Source organism: Typopeltis vanoorti, chromosome 8 (genome assembly GCF_054136105.1).
Source record: "Typopeltis vanoorti isolate ZY-2024b chromosome 8, IOZ_Tvanoo_1.0, whole genome shotgun sequence".
Classification (NCBI taxonomy): Eukaryota; Metazoa; Arthropoda; class Arachnida; order Uropygi; family Thelyphonidae; genus Typopeltis; species Typopeltis vanoorti.
In genome coordinates this window covers 25,483,970-25,508,012 of record NC_143556.1, presented here as the reverse complement: position 1 = coordinate 25,508,012, position 24,043 = coordinate 25,483,970, and the positions used below count along the sequence as shown (strand labels likewise).

Here is a 24,043-nt window from a genome sequence, read left to right as displayed (position 1 = left end):
ATTTGCAGAATGATTTGAATGGGCTGGAATTGTGGGATGAGAAAAAGTGGAAATGTGAAAAATCAGTTCAATGCTAGTAAATGTAAAGTGATGCACTATGTGTAATGAAATATTCAGTGGTATATTATGTGTTGGCATGATTATGCTAGAAGAAACTGAGCAGGTTAGAGACTTGTAATATTAATAGACAGAAAGTTGAAATTCAGGGCCATATAGCAAAGACTGTGAATAAAACTCAGGATAATTGCAATGCTGAAGCAAATATTGACATCTAAGGATAAGGAAGCCATTTTGCCTCTTTAGCAAGTCTTTGACACCACTTTTATCTGAACTACTGTGCACAGATCTGGTTTGCGATGTGATATAGATATGGTAGAGAGGGTGCAAAAGAGAGTGTTAGAGATGATATCAGGACTGTGGAACATAGATATCTCTCTTCATAATCCAAGTTCCATGGATGCTTCATCTACTGGTATCCTCATTTTATGGAGGGCAGAGAAAAGATGAAGCATCCATGGAAGTCAAGAATGATTACAATCAAGAAACATGTGAGAGCTATGTTTTTCTCTCATAGAGCAGTGCGTGACTATAATGGCTTGCCTTTGGAGGCTGTAAGTTTTTATATTTATCCTATACACATCAATGCCATGTGTGGGGTGCATATGTGGACTGAGTAGTTTATTGATGTTTTTTTTTTTTTTTTTTTTTTTGAGAAGCTGCAAGTTATAATTATTTGGAAATACTTCATGAGAGAAGCTGTTCCAGAGGTAGATGGAATAAAAGAAGAAGAGAAGCAGATTTGGTGTGTTTGCAGTTGCTGCTCTTGTATTAAAAGGTGCAAACTGAAAGTGAAGGAATGATAGTTGCCAATTCACTAGAGCAGTGACCATGGAAGTACCTGTAGAATAGACACAGTGCTGAATCACTGCATCTGTGAGATAGAGGTTGAAGTGAATATGTAAGAGAGGGATCATCAATGAGCCTAATTATTCACCTCTAAATAGCATTAAGGCTTTTAAGGGAAGTTCTAGGTGCGTTACCCCCAAACATGTGGGTATTATTCTAAGCATGGGCAGATTTGGGATTTGTATCTAGCTAGGAGTTGGTTGCGTGTAAAATATCCTTTCGAATGAAAGCGAATGTTTAGTTTCTTGGATGTTGAGGAAACTATTGATGTGATGTATTCATGAGGAGAGACTGGAGGTAAATGTTAGTCCCAGCAGATTGATCTGATCTGACAAGGTTGTTCCCGCCCCCATTGAAAGATAGTATGAAGATCAGTGTTTAGGGCACTGGTTGTAGATGATTTTGTAGCCTGAGATGTCAGAGTACTGTCATCAGCAAAGCTATGGATAGGGTTAATGGTGATTGTGAGTAGGTCATTTATAAACAAGAGAAAGAGTAGATGATAGGACAGAGCCTTGAGGCACTCCAGCATTGATGGTGAAGCTCAAAGAGAGGAAGCCATCTACCATGACTCGCAAAGAATAACCAGGGAGAAAGCTGATTACCCAATTATAGATTTACTGTTGAGCAGGCCACAATGCTACATGGTCGAAAGTTTTGGAAATGTCAAGAGTGACAGCACAAGTTTCTTCGAACCTTTCCATGGTACATGTCCAGTGGTGGGTAATGTAAGCTACAAGATCAGCTGTGGGTCTTGAATGGCAGAATCTGTACTGGTGGTCGTTGATTAATTAATGGGCCTCTAAGTAGTGGAGGAGTTGGCTATTGATGACCTCAGTCCTCTTCATTATTTTAGAGAGGACTGAGGTAATGGCAGTTGGTTGGTAGTGTGATGGTTCACTTATGTCGCCCTTTTTTTTTTTTGGAATAGGATAGATATGAGATTGCTTCCATGCTTTGGGATAAGCCAGTTATGTATAGTTGATTGTAGTGACAATGCAGGATGGATGTTAATTCTGGAGTACAATGTTTAAGAACAATAGGAGAGATGCCATCAAGACCAGAAGACTTTTTAGTATCCAAGTTTTTTGTATTTTCCTGATTTCTCTTTTGTTGAAAAACTGCAGGAGGCATACGGTACTTGGATTCCAGTATGATAGGAGGCGATTTCCCTTGGTTATCAATTTAGGAGTTTGAGCAAAAGAGTAATGTCAGGAGGTCAGCTTTATCTTTGCATGAAGTCAGTGTTACCATCAGGATTTGAGAAGGGCTGAAATGCATGAGAGCAGATATTGCTTCCAATGGCCTTAGCAAGGGACCAGAAGACACTTTATTGACCTTTATGAAATCCGATTTCGATCTGCTGATGACTGATTTGCATATGTTGTGTGCTTTGATATGGGCAGAGTATGAAGCTGACATTCTTGAAGTGAGCCATTTGTAGTAAACTATATATATATATTATTTTTTTTTTCAATTGCTTTGGTACACTTTCAATTGAACCAGGACTTAGAAAACAGATGAGAATTGTTCCTTGAATTAGGGATGAAGGTCTTCATGCTGGTGAGAATAATTTATATAACTCGTTCACAGCAGGTATTAAGGTCAGATGAGTGGAAAAAATAGTCAGACCAAGGAAAGGAGGGGTAGAAATTCCAAAGGTCATCCCATTTGGCCCCTTTGTAGTGCCAAAGGATGCAAGATTGGGAGTGGGGAGAGGGTGAGGCATTCTATGAGAGAGGAGACTTGTCAAGTTGCAAAGAGGAGAGGTGACCTCTGTGGTGTATCTGGAAGGAGAACTGGTCAAAAAAAAAGATCCAGAGTATTTGGAGAGTGAAGCAGGTTATCAAGAATTCAAGTGGCAGGTGTATGATTTGTTTTATGTCGTTACTTATGGCAAAGACTTCTGCTTCTCATCCAGCTTGGTCAGTACTGTTGCAATAGAGGAGCCAGTTGGAATTGTGAACATTGAGGTCACCTAGGAAGATGACCTCACTATTTGGATTGTAGATGGTCAAGTTTCATGGAAAGGAATGTGAAGAGGTCAGAATGGTTATCAGTGTTAGAAGACTGGTAAATGTAACAAATGAATATTACTAAATGGGGCAGAGAAATCCAGAGTGTCAAATAGCAGGGGATTCTAAATTTTCTGGCACAGTTGCCACCCTTGTGAGTAAAAGAATTGTGAAGTGTATAGATGTAGTTGTAATCTGGGTTTCTGTCAGTAATAGGATGTCTGGTCTGGAAGACTGGAAGTGATGGTGAAAGTCATTTATGTTTCTTTTAATGGCATGGATGTTAGTAAGGTGAATGTGAAAGTGGGTTTTTAGTGAAGAGATTCTGGCTTAGTTTGTGATGTGACTTTTTTGATGGGATTGGTTTATGAGGGAGATTCATTTTCGTCTCATTGTTTGTAGGAACCTTCATAAGTTTAATCCAGATTATATGGAAATATAGTGGGGACATGCAATGAGAGAGACATTCTGGAATATAACTTCCATAGAAAGAGGAATCAGTCTCCATACCATGACATGGCCCCAGCAGTCCCCCCTCCACATACCACTAGACTCGTTACTGACAGGTTTGAACCCATGATCTAATTCGTGGCTGGCCTGCAGCACCATCATTTTAACTGATGTACCGATGAAATGGAGAAGGTTATGGATCTCTAAGTATGTTTGTCATGGCCTTGAACAGTATCACTCATACTGCATGGAGAAGGGGGGGGAAAACAAACCATAATCCCTAGTCTAGAGACCAAACATGGTATTTGCCAATTTGGACCTCCGGGCATTTGGTGGCATTTCCTCCAAGTATCATTTTGCAGCAGGAATGCTCATTGCAAACACCAGAGTCCCTTTTGTGGAAACAGGCCACACCATGGACTTAGCTTGACAAGAGAGGCTGTAAATTAAAGATACCAAGAAATTATATACTTGGTTTAATCCTTTATCCAAGTGTAAGCAAACAAGTTTGTACCTGAACTATTTTCAGAACTGGGGCAACTCGTATATAGAAGCTTATGACTTCACATCACTTGCCTTAGCATCCCATAATGCAAAGTACATATCCTTACGGGTATGTATAATCTATGCATTATAGGAAGGGTCACCACCCAGACTGGTTTTGACCTTTATTGAGGTCTCATCAGTGGGAGCCAGACCCAGAGGTGGTACCAAGGTGGAAGTAATGCAGAAGTCATATTTTCATATAAGAGCTGCCAAAAGGTGTCACACCTTATTATTATGAGGTCTCATCTAATCCAAATGAGACTTTGCTTACACTTGGATAAAGGATTAAACCAAGTATATAACTTCTTGGCATCTTTAATTTATACTATAACCAAGTGGAAAAACTTCCAACAAGGAGAGGCTCTATATTGCAAATTCCTGCATATTAGTAACTCAGATAGCCCAAAAGAGTGAAGATAGTGTAACGAATTCAAGAAAATGTATTACATGATGTGATGTAAATGGTATGCACCCTTTATCGATTAGTCTCTTACTCCCTAGAGGTCTCTTATAATAATAAATACTATTTACCTTCAGAAAAAAAAAAACTAGATAAAGACATAAATAGGAAATTATACTAGGAAACAATATGTATGTAACTTTGGGGTTTTCTACTGATAATGTTAATATTGTCCCTTATCTATTTTGTCTATCTATCCTGTTTTGTCTTTAATCTCCTTATTATGATTGGCCATCGTGCTTTCTGACTGCTGCCATATATATATATATGTTTATGCTATGCCTTATCTCTCATGCTCTATAGTCTAGCAGATTTGTTTATCGACTATGCCAGCTAGACTATATATTGTGAATGAGAGTATAAGATTATTTAAATTAAGGGGATATTAAATCCCACGTTTTTTTAAAACCGAATAAGAAACTCAAAGATTGGAATCAGAGAGTTTCATGCCGAATATAGTATAATAAACTATAAAAGTATCGGCGACTACTAGCGTGAGCTAATCCAAGTACATAGTACAAACTCGGGCAACTCGCAGCAAAGGTGGTAAAGTTCTGATCGCTCTTCTTGGTATTTTCCATTATGTTAAACACATTTCCTAGGAAATGTATGCTGTTGTTACGTTATGGTGGGAGGTCACTACCCAGACCGGTTTCAGCCATTATTGAGGCTTCATCAGTGAGTAGCTAGACCAAATTAATACCAAAGGGTATAGCGAAAAGAACTTATATACTCTGCTATACGAGTTGTCAAAAAGGTGCACCCATGAAGTTACTTAAATATAAAGCTACTCTATATTTAAGTAACTTAATGGGTGCACCTTTTTGACACCTCATATAGCAGCGTATATAATTTCTTTTCGCTATAACCTTTAATATTAATTTGGTCTAGCTACTCACTGATGAAGCCTCAATAAAGGCTGAAACCGGTCTGGGTAGTGACCTTCCACCATAACGTAATAACAGCATACATTTCCTAGGAAATGTGTTTAACATAATGGAAAATACCAAGAATAGCGATCAGAACTTTACCACCTTTGCTGCGAGTTGCCCGAGTTTGTACTATGTGCTTGGATTAGCTCACGCTAGTAGTCGCCGATACTTTTATAGTTTATTATACTATATTCAGCATGAAACTCTCCGATTCCAATCTTTGAGTTTCTTATTCGGTTTTAAAACAATGTGGGATTTAATATCCCCTTAATTTAAATAATGTTTATATTGCCGAAATGAAGCCTATTGGCTCTTTATATTTAAGTAAGAGTATAAGATGTTATTCAAAGACAATACAGACATCTGAATTCGCATTCCCTGCTTTAACTTATTTCCTTTAGTCAGTCATGGCAATTAAATAAAAATCATACATGTTATTCACACACAGGTTCAAATTTTTTAGAGATAGTGCATTGACACTTCACAGTTCAGTATATTGTTTACAAACCATTTATTAAAACCCAAAGAATATTTACAATATACACATTAGATAGATACAAATTCCTTATTCTTCTAAACCTTAGCTCTGAGTTATCATAGGACTTAAACATAGCATTATGTGATCGTGAGATACACGCTGGTTAAACCTAACTTACTAATTTCTATACAATATCTCATAGGCACATTACATACAGTAGATTCATGCATTCACTATGCATATTTTCTGGAATACAATCACGAGTTTCCTTTTCAAAGCAGTCCTTCCATTAATCAAATGTTTCATGGGAATCTTCCTATCTTTTTTTCTTTCACTTGCTGTGTTGCTCCTTTCCTTCCTAATGTCTTGGCACAATATCTCCCTCGTATCGACAATCCACATAGACAATAGCCAAAGCTGCTTCTTCCTTTCCCGACCACAAACGGCTGAGATCTTCAGATATGAGAATGCCTTGAGGATTCTGAGGACAGACCAACGAAGCTTCTCATCTTTCTTCCCCCAACCAAGGATGGCGGTGATCACAGGCAAGAGGAAGCATTGAGAACCTGGGATAAACAAACCAATGAAGTTTCTCTTTCTTTTCCCAACCATGGATGGCAGTGATCACAGATAAGAGTAAGCATTGAGAACCTGGGAGAATTTTGTTTACTGACTAGGTGCCTTATATATGCTTTGGCTTCATTTGTTTTCACATTCACACGCTTTTCAAACTTGTCATGTGTTGATGTCATCTTTGCATGCTTTTTCAAATTCTTTGTTCTTGGCACATGCTGACTTTTTGAAGTGATGACATCAACCTTTGCAAGTTTCTGTGACCTTTCTCTTATGGTAATCTTTGTTCTTTACTAATCTTACCATAAATTTGCTGACTTGTGCAGATTACATTATAGTAACAAAGGAAGTTCCTTTTTGCTGAACACAATAACTTACAAGGAATAATATTTCATTGAACATTTTACATATCTTTTTTTTTTTTCTTCAATAAAAACCATTGTAAATTAGAGATAACTACATCAAAATTACTCTACATAATGAAAAATGCATTGCCTTCCCTGCCTCCCCCACACACTATGCTACATACAGACAAAAGGTTTTATTGCAGCACCAAGCGTTGCATCTAACTAAATACATTTGTCCTTCCATCCTCTTTCAAATATTCAGTTGCTGAAAATGCATGCATGGTAATGACTGTTTATAATACAACTGAGTGCAGAATGCAAGCAATTTATGTTAAGCAAATTTTCTATATCAAATAAAGATGCATATGCCCCTTGAAATATTGGAACAGTGAGTTCTGATAATTTAAGGATCAAATAATTGAAGTACAATTACATGTTGTTCTACCAGAAGTCAGTTGATGTGCAAGAGTTGGTTGTTAAGTTAAGGATTGTTTTGGAGGTTGGATAAATTGTACATTATATATGTGTGTGTGCGTGCGTGCGCACGCGCTACTTGAAATCAGTTTAAATTGCATTTAAGACTTTTGACATCATTAAGATAGTTCACAAATGCTAATTTTACAAATAAAGTTACTGAGAAAGATATAACTAACATGTGGTACAATCATTGTGCATATATGCTCATTCAACACAGAAGTGGCATACATACATACATACAGAAAGGGAGTTCCCACAACCATAGCAATGTGCAGAATGCTGCCAATGTAATCACATTAAAGTGAAATTCTAATCCTGACAGCTTCTGTTTGATCTGAACCTGACTTATTCTTCTCCAAGCTTCTCTTCTACAATTTTTCTTACACTTTTCTCAATTATATTTGCATAAATCTTATCAGGAATATTTACTTAAATTTCTCTAATTCTTGCACTGTTTTCTTTCCCTTTTTATAGATGGGTCTATGAGAACTCTGCTCCAATCATCTGGAATTCAGTCCTCTGCAGGCCTTCTGAATTATGCATTGTAGCCACTGTAAAACTTTTATACCTTCATATTTGGACATTTCTATTGAAATATCTGCTTCAGCTACCTTTAAAGTATTTTAGGTTTTTGATGGCTCTTTCTACTACAAGGATTTATATATATTTAAATTTCAACTTTCAAATTTCAAATATCAATTTTCAATTTCAAATAAAAAACGCTCAACAGGAGTGCAATATTCCTGATTGCACTCCTGTTGAGTGTTTTCTACCACTGTGTTGTTACTGCTCATTTCATTTAGCAATCCCTCAAAGTAATTACTTCAGACATTTAGAGCAATGTTTTCTAAATATCAATATCTGCATACCCCTTTTAAAATTTTAGTACCACTGGCATCCTCCTACTCTTGGACAAAGGCTTTTGTAAGAAGTTAAAATATTTAATTCAAATGTGAATAAAGGTATTTATTTTTTAACATTTGGGATAAAATAAATTACAAACATGTGAATAATTTTTTAAAATTATTAAATACATTACAGTAAATGCTAACATGATTATTAAAGTAAGTTCCACGGCTTACACATGTAGCAAAAAAAAAAAAAAAAAATTGGAGTTTTTGAATAAATTCTATCTAATTTTTGTTACATGTGTAAGCTATGAAACTTACTATAATATGTCTAGTGCATGTTCCATTAAAGCTATTAATTACTAACATGATAAAACATGTATTTGGCATTTGATTTTTTTGGGATTGGGATGAATGCTGATGTTTTTTAATCTCTAGGCCATTATATTTCCTTCCCAACCTGTTGACAAATTTCAGTCAATATATTCGCTACTTCATCCTCAGCTGCTCTCAATAATTCCATTGACACACCGTCAGCTCCAGGAGCTTTTCCTTTTGACAGATGTTTCTATTATCTTTCTTGTACAAATTCTCTAACTACTCTTTCCATCTTTTTTTTACTGCTTCTTCTTCCATCAACATTTGCCTGAATTACTTTTTACAATTCCTAATCTAGGGATAAACTTTCCTGTAACATTATTTTTCTAAACAGATCTCTTGTTCTTCCTATAATATTGCTTTCTTCAATTTCTTTGCGCCTTTTGTTTAGATGTTTTTCCTTATCTTTCCTAGCCTGTCTTTGGAAGTCTGCACTCAGTTGACTAACCCTTTCTTTACGATAAAGAGCCAAGAGGCTATTTTTCTGGCAGCGTAAATTAAGTTAAGGGGATCATAAATCCCTCATGAAATAATGAGGTATTTATTATCCCCTTAACTTAATTAACCCTTTCTTTGTTTCTCTGAAGTTTCATTTTTCTTCTTTCCTCTGCTATTTGAATAGCTTCTTCTGACAACCATTTACAACCAATTTTTCTTTCTTGTTGCTTTATTAAGAGTGTTCTTTGCTGCTTCTGTGACTGTACATTTTATTTCTTCTCACAGTTCTCCTAATTCTCTTCCTGAACTTTTTAATTTCTTTTCAACTTATCAATAATTCATGATCTGTCCCACAGCCTGCACCAGGTAGTGTTTTTGCTGCTTGGATAGCACTTCTCCACCTTCTGCTGGCAACAATATAATCTATTTGATTTTGTATTCTCTATTAAGTGAAGTCCATGTGTACAATCTTCTGTTATGTTGTTGGAAACAAGTGTTTGCAGTAAAGCAGCTGTTTGATTACCTGTGCTGCCGTCTCAGTATGGTATCACTAATTGTTGACTTGGGATGGCCCAATTTGTCAGCAATTTACTGCAATATGACATCCTACCACAATGCCTCTTTCAAACTCTATCAGTTCCCTTCTCACAGCCATTTCACCCGGACAGTTGCACTGACTTAGGAACATCATATTACTCCAATTTATACTGGCTACAAACATGTGTCTTGTTACATGGCATGATGTACCTTGCCCATGGAGATGTCCATTGACTGCTTTCCAATGAGTCTTTGGACTCCCTGGAGGTGTCAAATTATAATAATATTATGAAAATCCCACCCATGAAATTTGTAAATCTTCAGCACATTATTAGCACTTAGTACTTTGGGTAAGCTAAAGGTTAAATAATCCAGAAATTTTGTTTTTCAGGCCACACATTGCCACTTGGAAATCTATTTCGAGCCTCTAATTAAACAGAATAGTGGTCTTACATTGGAACTGATCTACCACCTAAAGCCATTTACAGACATTCCTACCCATGGTGGGATTCAAGCCCACTGTCTGTTGGGTAGAAAGTGGTATGCTATCCACTTAGCTGGCAACCAAGCTTGCTTTGAAGAATCTGCCCCAAAACTTTTCTTAGTAAATTACTCTGTTATTCATCTATTAAAAATATACTGTGATTTTCTAAAATGCAGGTAACTCTCATATAACATAGTAGTTAGGTTCTTATAAAATCTCATGGTACAAAAAAAGCAGGGAGAGGTTATATTCGAAAAGCCAATAGCATGATTTTGTTTATTTACATTGCCATCTAATGGGATCTATTTTGACTTTTGTTGTCAATCCAAATCATGAGTGCCCTTTCCATTTTCTCAGTTATTGGCACTCATGGACAAGTTATCATATTCGCAAAAATGGAAGATCCTGTAATGTAACAACAGCAGTTCTACTTATGTATTCATATTTCTTTGTGGTTGGATTACTTTATTTAAGCTTTTTTGCAACATGTAATACTTTTTTAAGATGATCCAAAATATTTAGAGAAACATAGTTTCTTTCGACTGATGCTTTTTACTTTCATTATGCATATTAAAGCAAAGCAAAACTTTGAACCAAATGCCTCCTTTCACATTGTGGAGATTTCTTAACATAGGAATTCACAACAAAGACATTATTCCAGTGTGGTACTTAAGAACAAAGTTTAGTAATACACACCTGGAAAAATTATAAACAATCAAATAAAACCAAAATAACCTTACAAAAACCTTAACTCATATTTGAACTGCTAGCTTTGAAGTCACAATTTTTAATGATTTTAAACAAGCACAAGTTCAGTAGCACAAAACCTGACACTGGAATATCTCAATATATATTTTTTTTTCATAACAGCTAACAAGTCAGCAGCAGGGATTCACAAAAAAGAATGGAAATGTTGAAAAATTATATTCATCATAATAGCAAGAGTTTCCCCACATAAAAGCTCAAAAATACTCCCAAGTACTCTGTTCTCTCATCATCATAATAGCAGGAGTTTCCCCAGCTCAAAAATACTCCCAAGTGCTCTGTTCTCTCATCATCATAATAGCAGGAGTTTCCCCACATAAAAGCTCAAAAATACTCCCAAGTCCTCTAACCTGCAAACACGTGATAGGTGTTTGCAGGTTAGAGGAACCATGTTACCTGAGTACCATGTTGTGCAAGGATTGCCACAATTCTCCTTGTTAGAGTGAACTGTCTTGCAGAAGTACTGTGTTATATGGGGGTTGCCTGTACTTTTCATGAGAAATTATACATATATGAATGGAAAAATTATACCATTTTCTAATTACACATGTACAGATCATATTAAGCGGGAAAATCTTGATCGGATGTTGGCAAGTGTTCAAAGTGCTCATCAAGCCCAGGCATATAGGTTAGTCATACTTTATGTAAAATATATAATGTAATAAAATCATAAATTAATGTTTTCTAATTGCAGTAGAGTGTCACTAATTATGCCATCAGTGAATGGTATAACAAACTCCCATTTCTTTCTTTTAATTATTGAATTTTTCTTTCTAAATATAAAATTCCAGAATTCAGTCTTATCCTGTTACCATTAAGAGATTTGTCTTTCTGGTAATAGATAATAGTACAGATTACTATATATATATATATATATATGAATTAAACTAGAATTGTCCCTTGAACTGCACAGGTCCACTTATACATGAATTTTTTTCGATAAATATACTGAATTGTTTTGGAGAAGTAAAACACTTGACCAAAGACTAGAGACCACAGATATGAGAGTCCTGAGAAAGATTAGAGGCGTGAACAGATGACATCAATGACAATATCATATTAAAAATGAGGACATTAGGAAAGAACTTGACATTGTTAGCATCCAGGAATGTGTTAGCAGAGCTAATCTCGGGTGGTATGGTCGCTTAAACAGGATGGGTGAGGAAAGATTAGCAAAACAAGTGTTCTCTGCCAGGTTGGCAGGAAAACGACCCAGAGGAAGACCAAGATATAGGTGGATTGATACGGTACAATGTGCCTTAGACGATAGAAATATAAGATCTGATAATGATAATATTGGAGTCTTGACAAGTAATAGACTGATTTGGAGGAAAATTGTAGTTAGGAAGTTAGTAATGATGTAAATTTTTCATAATAGTACTATCATATCCTGTACACCCCTTGAGGGTACATGTCAGGTATTTGATGATTGTTTTGGAGATTGCGACAGTTTGAAAAACTCGCAGTGAACCTTGTAGCCTTGAAATAACAATTAAGAAAGAGTCAAGTATCTCATGAATTCATAAAATATATGTAGATACTAGTCTATTTTATCATTTACTACCATAAAATATACACAGATCTATTATAAAAGTTAAGATTTATCAAAACTTAATACACAAAAACACTTATAGAATCGTACATGCCACCATTCACAGTCGAGAAAAATGTAAGCAAATGTAAAGATGCAGTATTAAATCATCACCGTATGAAATTAGTTGTTATTAATTAGTTAAATTTAATTAATCAGAATAAAATAGGCTAGGCTACTATAAAGCAATCATATTGTGGCTTCTTTGTTATCAGTGCATAAATCGTTATACCTGTAAATAAATATGAATTTCTTTTTCATATCTTTTAATTTTTGATGTCTGGTGTTAGTAATACGTAAAACATATGATGCAAAAATGTTTTGCATCATATAAGACAATACTGATGCAAGTACTGACAGACAGATGATTCATTTTATAAACAGACGATGTAAACTTCGTGCAGTACTGTAAATATATTTTCTCTTATGATATTCTTAATAAGATTTTCTTTTCTCTAGCTTACTTTATTGTAAGAATATATATAATACATATGACATACAAAATATGTGTTAATTGACTGTTTTTGTAATCAGTAAGGCTTCCAGTCAACAGTAGGCTATTAGTAGTTAAGTTTTTGGAGGAGTCAAAAGTTATATGCAGATTTTTGAACAACACAAAGGTCAGTGCCTCTAACCCCTGTGTTGTTCAAAGGTCAACTGCATTTTGTATAAAGTGAAAACTTTACTAAGAGATACTTTTGTAAGATATTCACAACATTAATATATTCTCTTTGGTTGATAAAATATGGATTATTCAAATCCTCAAGGATGCAAGGAAGAACATTTTCTAGGCTTTCTTGTCAGCTAAGTTAGAGGTAGCAGAAACATGGAACATTCTCAAAACTGATGGATATGGTGAATCCTAATCTTTTTAGATAACAACTGAAGAAATTATGGTAGAAAATTATAAAATGCTGCATTTCATAATTATATTTTTATATAGCAATCTCATATATTATCTCAACAGTTTGGTTGTTATTATTATTTATTTATTCAATTTTTTTGCCTCAATTGAAATGACAAATTTTAATCGAGATCCTAAATACTAGATTTTGTTAAATTCTATGCAGTAAGAGAAAGAAAAAGGAATTATTGGTATTATTACTACAGTAACCTCTCTGGAGTCAGACTAATTGTGGGAGGCCCACTTAACCAGCAATATGTCTAACCTATTGAACCTAAAATCATTTACATTCCCTTGCATTCACAACGCACTCTAGCAGTGTGTTCCACTCACCAACCAAGCTTCAAGTTAAAAATCTACTCCTCACACCCTTCTTCACCACATCTTTTACACAGCTTCCAGGAATCACCTCTTGTTCTTCCCATCTTACTGTCCACTCGTTATAATTCCTTCTCTATTAATCTGCTAAAATCCTTTAACTAACTTGAGGATCTCTATTATATCACCTCTTTCTATCAACCAAATTCTACAATCTCCATCTCTCAACTGCTCTGCATAACCAACAGTCTGGAGTCCCAATATCACTTTGGTCATTTTTATTTGGATCCTCTCTGGTGTTTCCAAATCGACAACTAGGTGACAAAATTTGAGCATAATACTCTGTGTGGTCTGACCAATGGGTTGTACAGTCACCATCTACATGTCAGTGTAGGGATGAGGATGAGGTAGTACTGCATTAGTAGCAATATGATGTGCAGTCTTCACAACCCTTGCAATGTGCCACTTGTAACTTTAGTTTGCTCTCTGCCATGATCCCATGATTCCGAATGTCACCCACTTCCTGAAGCACAGATCCATCAACACTTCAACTACACTTCCGAGTGTAGCACCTTGCATTTGTTAATATTAAAACTACAAACCCACTCATTTGTTCAATCTCAAAATCTATTCAAATCTTCCTGTAGAGAATTAACATCTTGATAATACTGCATAGCTTGCATTCATTGGCAAACATTTGAAGATCCCCAGTCCATTCACATGAAATATCATTAACAAATAAGTTAAACAGCAAGGGTCCAAGAACAGAATCCTGAGGCATATCACTGTCACCTTCCATTTCAGAGACACTGCTCCATCATGCACAACTTAAACCTCATATGCCAACAACAAAGACATTTTGCAGTCTGTCTGTGTTTGCCCTCTGGTTGTTTGTGCTTATATGGCATACATATTTCATGTGTTTATGAAGATGCCATGGTGAAGTTTAAATTTAATAATTTAAGTAAATACATTTGAATTGAATTATTTAACATGCCATACAGATGGAATGATACAGTACAATACAAGATTCACTATGTTGACAAAAGTATTAGACATCTAGTTGTGGTCAAAATAATGCATTTTAATTACCTTTCTAGTACCAAGTGGGATCACCTTTGGTCTGAATGACAGCAGCTACCCTTTAGGACATGCTTTCAACCAATTTCTGATATGTCACAACAGGAATATTCTTCTATTCCTCACACAAAACTACTCCCCTATTGCTAATACAGCTGCTATTGTCTGCAGCAAATTCGATGTTCTAATTTTCCCCAAAGATGTTCGATGGGCTGGACTTTGCACCAGCCAGTCAAACATTTCAATGATTTTTTGTCCAGTTTTGGGCACACAGTACAGTATGGCATGGAGCATTGTTATGCTGAAACATGCAAGGGTCACTGTTGAAGTACTTCCACAGTGTCGAAGCATGAAGTTGTCCAGGTAGCCATCATACATTGTTTTGGGCACATCCACTAATGGACCAAGCTCCCATCCAACTGAAACACACCCATACCATTACTGAGCCTCAACCATTCTTGACAGTTGGAATGATGCAATCTTGCCAAAACTGTTCTCCAGGTAATCTCCAAATCCAAACATGACACCATCAGAGTGAAACATTTTGAAATGTGATTTGTTGCTCCACAGAATCCTTGACCAGTCATCTACAGTCCAGGAATGGTGTGAAAGACCAGTCCAAACATCATTTGGCATTGATGGGGGGGGGGGATTCTTATTTTGTTTGCAGCAGCTCTGCTGTGATAAGGCATGCCATTCTCTGAAGACAGTTCTAGTGCTGACAGATGTACCTGCAGCATTTTCCAGGTTCACTGAGGTCTGCTGCTGATGACGTGCAGGATACTCGAACATTCCGAGACAGAGCTTGTCAATCTTGGTTAATGAGTGTTGATAGCCTCTCAGGGTGTTTTCCTGCTGTAACACCATCTTTTCCATCTATGAATGACATAAGCTATGGTGAATTTTGGCATACTGAGATAGGTAGCAGTGTCACAGACAGAAGACCACTAATGTGGCGCTCAACTGCTATCTCACACTGGAAGTCTGTCAGTTCAGCTGAACATGGCATCTTGACATAGAGTACAGTGCAAAACATGGGGCACATCTCACTTTTTACTACCAGACATACACAGACACTCCCTGAATATTTGCATGTGGTAGGATCTGAAAGGTGCATGGCAAGTTTTGATTAAGTTGCAAAATTGCAATATTGGGCAATACATATGGATAGTTTTAGAATATAATAAAGGATGATTAAAATAGACAAAATTTACAATACAGGATGATTAAAATAATACAGATTTTATTATGCATGATAAGACAATTTTTATGGCGTAAAATTTTGAAGAAGAAACAAAATATTTGTGTAACCAAGGGTGATTGCCATACTGGTCACTAGGAAAAAACATTACTTATGCATTGAATGTTGGGTACACAGTGTAACTGATTTTGATCATATAAATGATATCAAGATTCTCTACAATAGCTCATATCCACACTTAAGTAATAGAAAGAGCAAATAAATATAATCTTCCTGCGTATTTAGTGTTCATAGATTTTGAAAAATCCTTTGATTCTCTATATCAGTCAGAAATAATAAATAGCATAAAACAACAAGCCTTTCCAACAAAATATATATATCTGATTATTAAAACTGTATATCAAAATTCAGCAGCCAGTATAAAGTTAGAACATCAGAGAAAGAAATTTGGTATTGGGAGAGGAGTAAGACAAGGAAATCCTCTATCACCCAAATTGTTTTCTGCTACATTAGAAGTCTTTAATATTGTCTTATGGGAAAACTATGGAATTGGCATCAATGGAAAAAAAATCTCAATTACTTATGTTCTGCAGATGACATTGCTCTTTTAGCAAAAAATAAGGAAGAAGTTTAGGAAATGCTAAATGAATTTTGATAGAGAAAGCAGGAAAAAAAAAGGTTATTTGGTTATTATAACCAAACTGATGACAATTCAGATCAAATGAACTAAAATTAACAAATAATTGTATTGAAATTATGGAAAACTATATTTACCTTGGTCAGTCAGTTAGTTTTAAGAACAAACAAGATAAAGAAATACATAGAAGAATAACATAAGAAAACAAAGCACCTTGGTTGATAAAGATTACCTGTTAGGAGATTTACGTATATACATTATTAAATATGCATTATTCAAGTATTTGCCTATGGAAGTGAGATATGGACAACAGGATGTTTGTGATTTTTTTAGATGGGAGATGAATTTAATGAATTTAATTGTCTGGTGTGAGATCACCTCCCAGCTTATTGGAGGCCTGAAGTGGCTCGAAAAAGTTCTATGTTTGTAAAAGACTTGTAAAAAATAAATTTAAAAAAATACAAATATATATAAAATCCATAGCCTACTCATGTTACAAAATGTGCTATAAGTTGCAAATAACCTTTTGTGGGTGGGATTAGCCTCAAAAACAGGAGGACAGGTTTCACGTGGCCCAAATAGCCTTGGAGAAAAGAATGCCCCCACATAGTTGCAACAACTATCTCTAATCCAGAGTATTTCAATAATAAAGTGTGACAGCTTTTGGCAACTCGTATATGAAAATATCATCATCATACGTATCAAGGATTTAGGCCTAGTATGGCCTGTTCCGGCTTTAGAAGTCATCGTTGAATCGTTTAAGAGGACGTCCTGGTTTTCTTTTTCCTAATGGCTTGTACTTTAAGGCTTGTTTTGGTAATCTTTCTGGTTTCATTCTTTGAACATGTTCCATCCATTTATGTTTATATTTTTTAATTTTTTCTATTACTGGTTCTTGGTTTAATTCTTTCATGATATCTTCGTTTCTTTTGTGATCAAATAGGGTATACTTTGCAGTTTTTCTTTCTCATAAACTTCATTTCTGCTGTTGTTAATCTTTGTTTGTCTTTTTGTTTTATTGTCCAGATTTCTCTTCCGTACATTAAGACCGGTAGGGCTAATGTATTGTATACTTTTAGCCTGGTTTGTTTTTGAACTAGGTTTGGTTTAAATATAGAGTTAATTACTCCTGTTATTTTTAAATATTTTGCAATTTTTATGTTTATATCTTTTTCATTTTCATAAGTGATCATACCTCCTAGGTAGTTAAATGAATTCACCTGTTCTAAGATCTTGTTATCTATTACTATTTTAGTTCTTGCTGGATCTTGTCCTTTAAAGGCCATAGTTTTTGATTTTTCCGTTGATATTATCATACCATAATCTTTGGATATCTCATTTAGATTTAAAATATGAAATATGAAAATATGACTTTTGCATTACTTCAACCGTGGTATCACCTCTGGGTCTGGCTCCCACTGATGAGACCTCTATAAAGATCGAAACCGGTCTGGGTAGTGACCCTTCCCATTATGCATAGCAATCACCCGTAAGGATATGTGCTTTGCATTATGGGCTATTAAGGCAAGTGATGTGAAGTCATAAGCTTCTATATACGAGTTGTCCCAGTCCTGAAAATAGTTCAGGTGCAAACTTGTTTGCTTACACTTGGATAAAGGATTAAACCAAATATATAATTTCTTGCTATCTTTAATTTGTAGTATAACCAAATGGAAAAACTTGAAATGCAAAGTGCATAGAACAATTAGTTTACTAATTAAAAATGGATGCTGTGTGCTAGAAATTAATATTAAAAACAAATAATACTATAACTATTTTTAATATGTACATAAGATGAGAATCTCCCAAACTTTTGTTCGTCCAGTAAGATCCGCTGTGAATTGTATTGACTCTCCCACATATAGAATTGCTAAGTTTCTTTCATGCTTATTAACAGCCCATATTAAAAATTTCACACATTTTCTTGAAAAATCAAGGATATTTAAATACAAGAGTCAGATATGTTAATTAGTTTTGACATGTTTCTCTATTGTCAGTTTTCTTTATGGTTGTATATGCCTTGTATTCCTATTCTTCGATTTGCGTGTGGTTCCACACATCAATGATGTACTTTTTTCAGTATAAAATATTTGTGAAGTTTATTACTTTGGTTTTCATGTAAATTTGTTGCTTTATTTAGATTAAGTATCTTTTTATTCTTCCCCTTCTATATACCACTTTTTGATATCTGTCCAGCAACCACCCTCTTATCCACTTAACCAATGTCACATCTATTCCCATATGTTCTAATTTGTAACAGAGTTCCATGTAGAATTCTGTCAAATTCCTTTGCAAAGTCATCATATAGCCATTTCCTTTATTCAACTCAGCTGTTACTTTATTATAAAAAGTTAGTAAATTACTAAGGCATGACTGGCCCTTCACAAAGCCATGTTGACATTCATATAGTACTGTATCATATTTTTATCTACTCATTCTTGAATTTTTTAAAATTTTTATTAACCAATTTTTCTAGTACTTTTACCACCACACTTGAGATACTGATTGGTCTATCATCTGCTACTGCAGTCTTTGAACCTCACTTATGCAAGGGAATTATTTTGCCCTCATTCTACTCTTTAGGAACTCTACCAGAGCTGAGATTTAAAGCACCTAGTCAAAGGCATTACCAGTTCCCTTGCAAATTCTTGCAAAATGCAAGCTGAAATCCCATCTAATTCCACAACTGTATTTACATTGAGATTCTGCAATATCCTTAGAACCTCCAATTCATCCACCTCTGTTCCCACATTAGTGTCTGTCACATAGGTTAAAGCAGTAACCTCACAAGGTGATATATCCTTGCAAAGTGGTCACTCAGTAACTCGACTATTTTATCCTCTTCTCTCTCCTCGTGACCATCATCATTCATTAAGATTAATCTTTCCTAGTCATTTTTCCTCTTACTTGCCACATAACGAAAGAATTCTTTGGGGTTTCCTTTAGTCTGTTTTGCCATGCTGGTTACCTTTCTTGACTAATCTTTGTAGTATTGATGAGTTTGCTGGTCGCCTTTCTCGTTATATACCTTCTACAGCATTTTCTTCTTCTGCAGCTCATGCTTAATGATATTACTCATCCATCTAGCTCCTACCTGATTAACCCTCCTTACCCTAGGTATACAACAAAATACTGCTTCCTCTAGATGACCCTTAACTATATCCCATGCACCACCAGCATCCTTATCCTGCACACAGATTTAAGTTTCTTCCTAAGCATGTCATAATCACCTGCCTTTTAGTTCCACAAATATCCCTTCTTGATCGAATATTCCTTATGTTTTTCAATGAAACTTCATAACTTGGGAGATAAAAAAAATGTACTATAGTGAAAAAATACAGATTTCAACACATTGTTGAAATCTCTATTTTTTAAGGAAATTACAATTTACACTGATATATTAACTAAAAAAATTTAATATTTCCAATATTTTGGCCCCTCCCTGTGGTCACCTGTTTGTAGTGTTGGTGGGAGAACCTCCCAGTTATGAGTCTTTTTTTACCATCCTTTCTTCCAGACCACCATCACTGGGATCCAATGCCATTCTTATGTGTGGTGCGATCCTTAAACGTCTAGAAGGGGGGGGGGGTCATGGTAGTTTTGCACTACTTTAGTCTCTGTTTCAGCAAGAGAGGCAGTCCTGGATGGCCCAGCCAGGATCAACGATGTTGCAGTAATGATCTCACCAAATGGTCTGGGTCAGGATCCAAGGCTTGCTGTGGTGCTGGTATAGCATCTGGGTGAGCTCTGGCATTCCACTCCTAAGCACAGTTAGCGCGTGTCTATGTGTGGCCCCATGGTGGGGGAAGCTCTGGTGCCAAACCAAAAACTCCCTTGAGTATGAGTTTTTCATCCTCAAATGCTCCAGGGGCACTAACAAAGTCCCAATGAAGTACTAATACTGTAGACACAGCATTTGGTAACAGAAGAAACAGAAATATATCATAGTAGTTTAAATGTACCATTTTTTTTTTATCATCCATGCAACAGGTGAAAAACCAATAGAGAAAATGTCACCCTTCTTTTTCGAAAGGGTTTAGAAGGACTAGTGGGATCTCCCAAAACTGTTAAGAAATTATGTTCTGGTTATGTCCTTGTGGAAACATGTGAGCAACATCAGATTGGTATCACTTTCCAATCACAGTTAACACCTCATAAAACACTCAACTCTTGTAGAGGAGTTATGTCAGAATGGGATCTCCTTGATGTTTCTGATGAGATATGTTCAGAAACATATCTCCTCATCAGAAACTTCTTGATATCAGGATGCATATCAAACTTGTCAGTTTTAAAGATCAGGCATGACAAGTTTGATATGCATCCTGATACATAGGGATGGTCACCTGGTTCTAACCAGGAATATCATCCTTCTTTTTGATACACCTAATCCTTCAACATATGTAAAAGTAGGGTATATCAATTGTCCTGTTAGAGCATGCATCCCTAATCCAGAAAGATGCTTTAAATGCCTGAAAGATGGGCATGCTCAAACTTCCTGTCTCTGTCTTGGCGGGCTTTACCACCTGTGCCTGATGTGGTAGTAAAGAACATGATAAGAAATCTTACTCTGCAAAAAAAAAAAAAAAAGCTAAATGTCTCAACTGTCAGAGAGATCATCCAGCTTCCTCTCATGCATGTCAGAAGTGGAAAGATGAAAATAAATACAAAAATTAAAACAGAACAAAATATATCATATCAGAATGCATATAATTTCACCATACCTGAACTTTATGGTCGCAGGTGCTTCTCTGTTAAGCACATCAGTCGCATGAACTATGGTCTTACTCCACTGACAACTTCAAAAATGGTTCCATTCGATGCAAATCCACTTGTCAAAAGAAATTATGACAGATATTATTAAAGATAAACCACCAGACACCCTCACAGAAAAAAATGGATACTTTGGTATCCACTGAAAGTAAATTAAACTTGCCAACTGATCCTGACACATCAGATTTATCAAGCATTTTACCAGAGGGAGAAATGGACACTGGCTGTCCATGTTTCCACAAAACAATTGATTAATCGATAAATATAAACCTGACAAAGGTAAGCCCTCAACCTCCCGAAAGCCAGACAAGTCTGTAAAGCCAAAACAATAGGAAAGTTTTTCCAGTGGGACTGTCATGGGTTTTGCCAGAATGTTGATGATATCAAGAATTTGCTACAGAAACACAAACCTTTCTGTTTCTGTCTATAGGAAACATACTTAAGATCCAGTGAGGAACCTATCTTAAGGAATTTCACTGTTTTTTGCAAGGAGAGAACTGGTGGTGGTGGAGTAGCTATCCTAGTAGGCAGTCATAATCCATTCTATCATGTCCAACTTAATACTGCTCTGGAAGCAGTAGTGATTTGCCCATGTATAGTATTTTTTTTAAATGTTGGGCCCATACATGAGAGGTTGTTGATCAACCTATAGTACATTTGTATCATATATGAGTAATGGATTGGGGAAGGAGGAACTTGTTTACATTTGATTTAAAAGACTATATTGTATTCCTTGAGAAACACATCAGGGAAAAGACTGTTCCATGATACAAGAAGGAAAAGAAACTTGTTCTGTTGGTTTCAAGGTGCACTGTGAAGGGATGTTGAGCAGCAGCTGCACATGTTCCAATGTGCTTAGTATGAAGTAAGGGAATTATGGATGATATTTCAGATGAACACTTCCCACGGAAATAATTTATTTACTGCCGAGTACTGAGTTTAAATGAAATCGATCTTGATAACCTTATCGTTCAACTGCCTGAACCCATACTTCTTATGAGTGGCTTTAATGGTCACAGTACTCTGTAGAGTAGTGCCAACACAAACAGACAAGGTCAAATTGTTGAAAAAATCCTTGACAATAACGACCTCTCTCTTTTTAATAATAGACTCACTACTTTCTCCCATTTGCCTACCCGCTCATATTCGCAATAGATCTTACAATCTGCTCCTATTCCATTCTTTCACTGCTCACATGGGATGTCAATGCACGTCTGGAAGCGATCACTTTCCTATTCTTTGCACAATGCCTTCACAGGAACCATGTTCCTCGACATGGATGCCATATGACGGGTGTTCAACCCGTCGATCGCGGAGCGATTTTTGGTCGATCTCTTGTGTATTCCTCCTTACTTGCAAATTTAATTAAAACTGAAAACATATTTTATTTATCACTATTTTGTATTATTTTTAATTTGCTTTAAGTGTATTGCTATTGTTTATTTATTTTTCGTTAAAATTGTCAAATCAGTAATTTTCTTATAAGTCCAGGTAAATGAATTGATTTGGATCAGTGGAAGTCAAACAGCAAGCCGAGTGAATACGATTATAAGCAGTGTAAAAACTCGATTGTAGCTTAAATATTAAATATCCCAAAGCACATTACATTGATTTTTTACTTAGGTTAAGTCCCATGTGAATATTGTAAAAAAATAAACTTTGTCTCGGTATAGTTTGTATTAGATGTTTTTGTAAATAACTTTGAAGCTAACTGTATATACTGCTTTAATAAGAATATGTTAGCGTGTTAAAAACAAAGGCAATGTTTTTGTCACTGAAGCTGTACATGGTGGCATTAGAAAGATTGTTATTGAAACTTGTATATATGAGAAAGGCTTGCAGGCTCTAAGTGTAAACATCTCCGAAGTCAGTCAGAAAGAGTTCAAACAACTTTCCGATGGCCAGTAACTTACAATCAAAAGAAAGCGGAGGAGAACAAAAGGCATGCTGAACTTGAAACTTAAGATGAAAGACTCATACCGATTCTTTGGGGGTTGACAAACTTCATGCGAAGTCTTAGAGGAGGCCTAATAAAAAGGGACTGAAGCAAGCAGGAGTCCTGGTTTGGGAATTGCTGTCAGAGAGGAGGGCTGCCTGATCCAGAGTCGCTGCCCTGATCCACGTTGCTTGAGAGAGGAGTTTCCCACTTCCAGAAAGGAGCTTCTCGGTTTGAGATGTTGCTAGAGAGAGACTACTTCTAGGCCGCAGACAAAGTTTCAAATTGCTGAAAGGAAGAGTTCCAATTGCCGGAGAAAAGTTTCCAGGCCAGAGAGGGATCCAGTTATCAGTTGGCGGCAGATCTAGCTGTTGAAACAGCAGAAAAAGAAGGCAGTCATCCAAGCATTTTCGGCGAGCCCAAGCAGAGGAGAAAAGGCAAGGCAAATTTCCAGAAGCACCTTCGCCCATAAGTTTTTCTTTTCGCCAAGGAAGAGTAACGTTTTGCCGGAGCTGAATGAGCCCACAGCCCGCTACGTTCCTAATGAGATGCAGCCGAGCCAAAATTTCCTGAAGAAGATCTGAGACTAAAGAATTGCCATAGAACTTTTAGTGAAAGATTTTTGAATGAACGTGAGATACAGAGCCTTTGTAAATTCAAAACTTTTATATAATTCCTGTTATAGTTGATACAAGAAAGACTTTTAAGATATATGTTTATTAGTGTTAAGAAATATCCATAATAGAATCAATTGGCATGTTAGAGGTTGATATCAAATGTGTAAAGATAACTTAACATAGATTTAGGTAACTTCTTTACGAGTAAGCTCAGAGATTAATAAGTAAAAATTTGTAAACTGAGAGTAAGTAACCTTATGTGTTAAAGAAAGTATTTAATGTAGAAGAAAGAAGGTTCTAATTTTTGCTAAAGAGTTTTTATAGATGGATAGAGAAAGCAATCTCCCTAAAGTTA

General features: G+C 35.9%; 1 protein-coding gene across 2 annotated transcripts in view; it reads left to right on the top strand.

Annotated features, from left to right (window-relative positions):
• The window catches only part of LOC150103862 (pseudouridylate synthase TRUB2, mitochondrial), a 106,159-nt gene that overhangs the window by 55,742 nt on the left and 26,374 nt on the right, over positions 1 to 24,043 (top strand). For both annotated transcript variants that reach the window (XM_090396565.1, XM_090396566.1), the window contains exon 6: positions 11,190 to 11,262. In XM_090396565.1, coding sequence (XP_090252691.1) covers positions 11,190 to 11,262 — 73 coding nt within the window. The remainder of the gene's footprint in view (positions 1 to 11,189; positions 11,263 to 24,043) is intronic.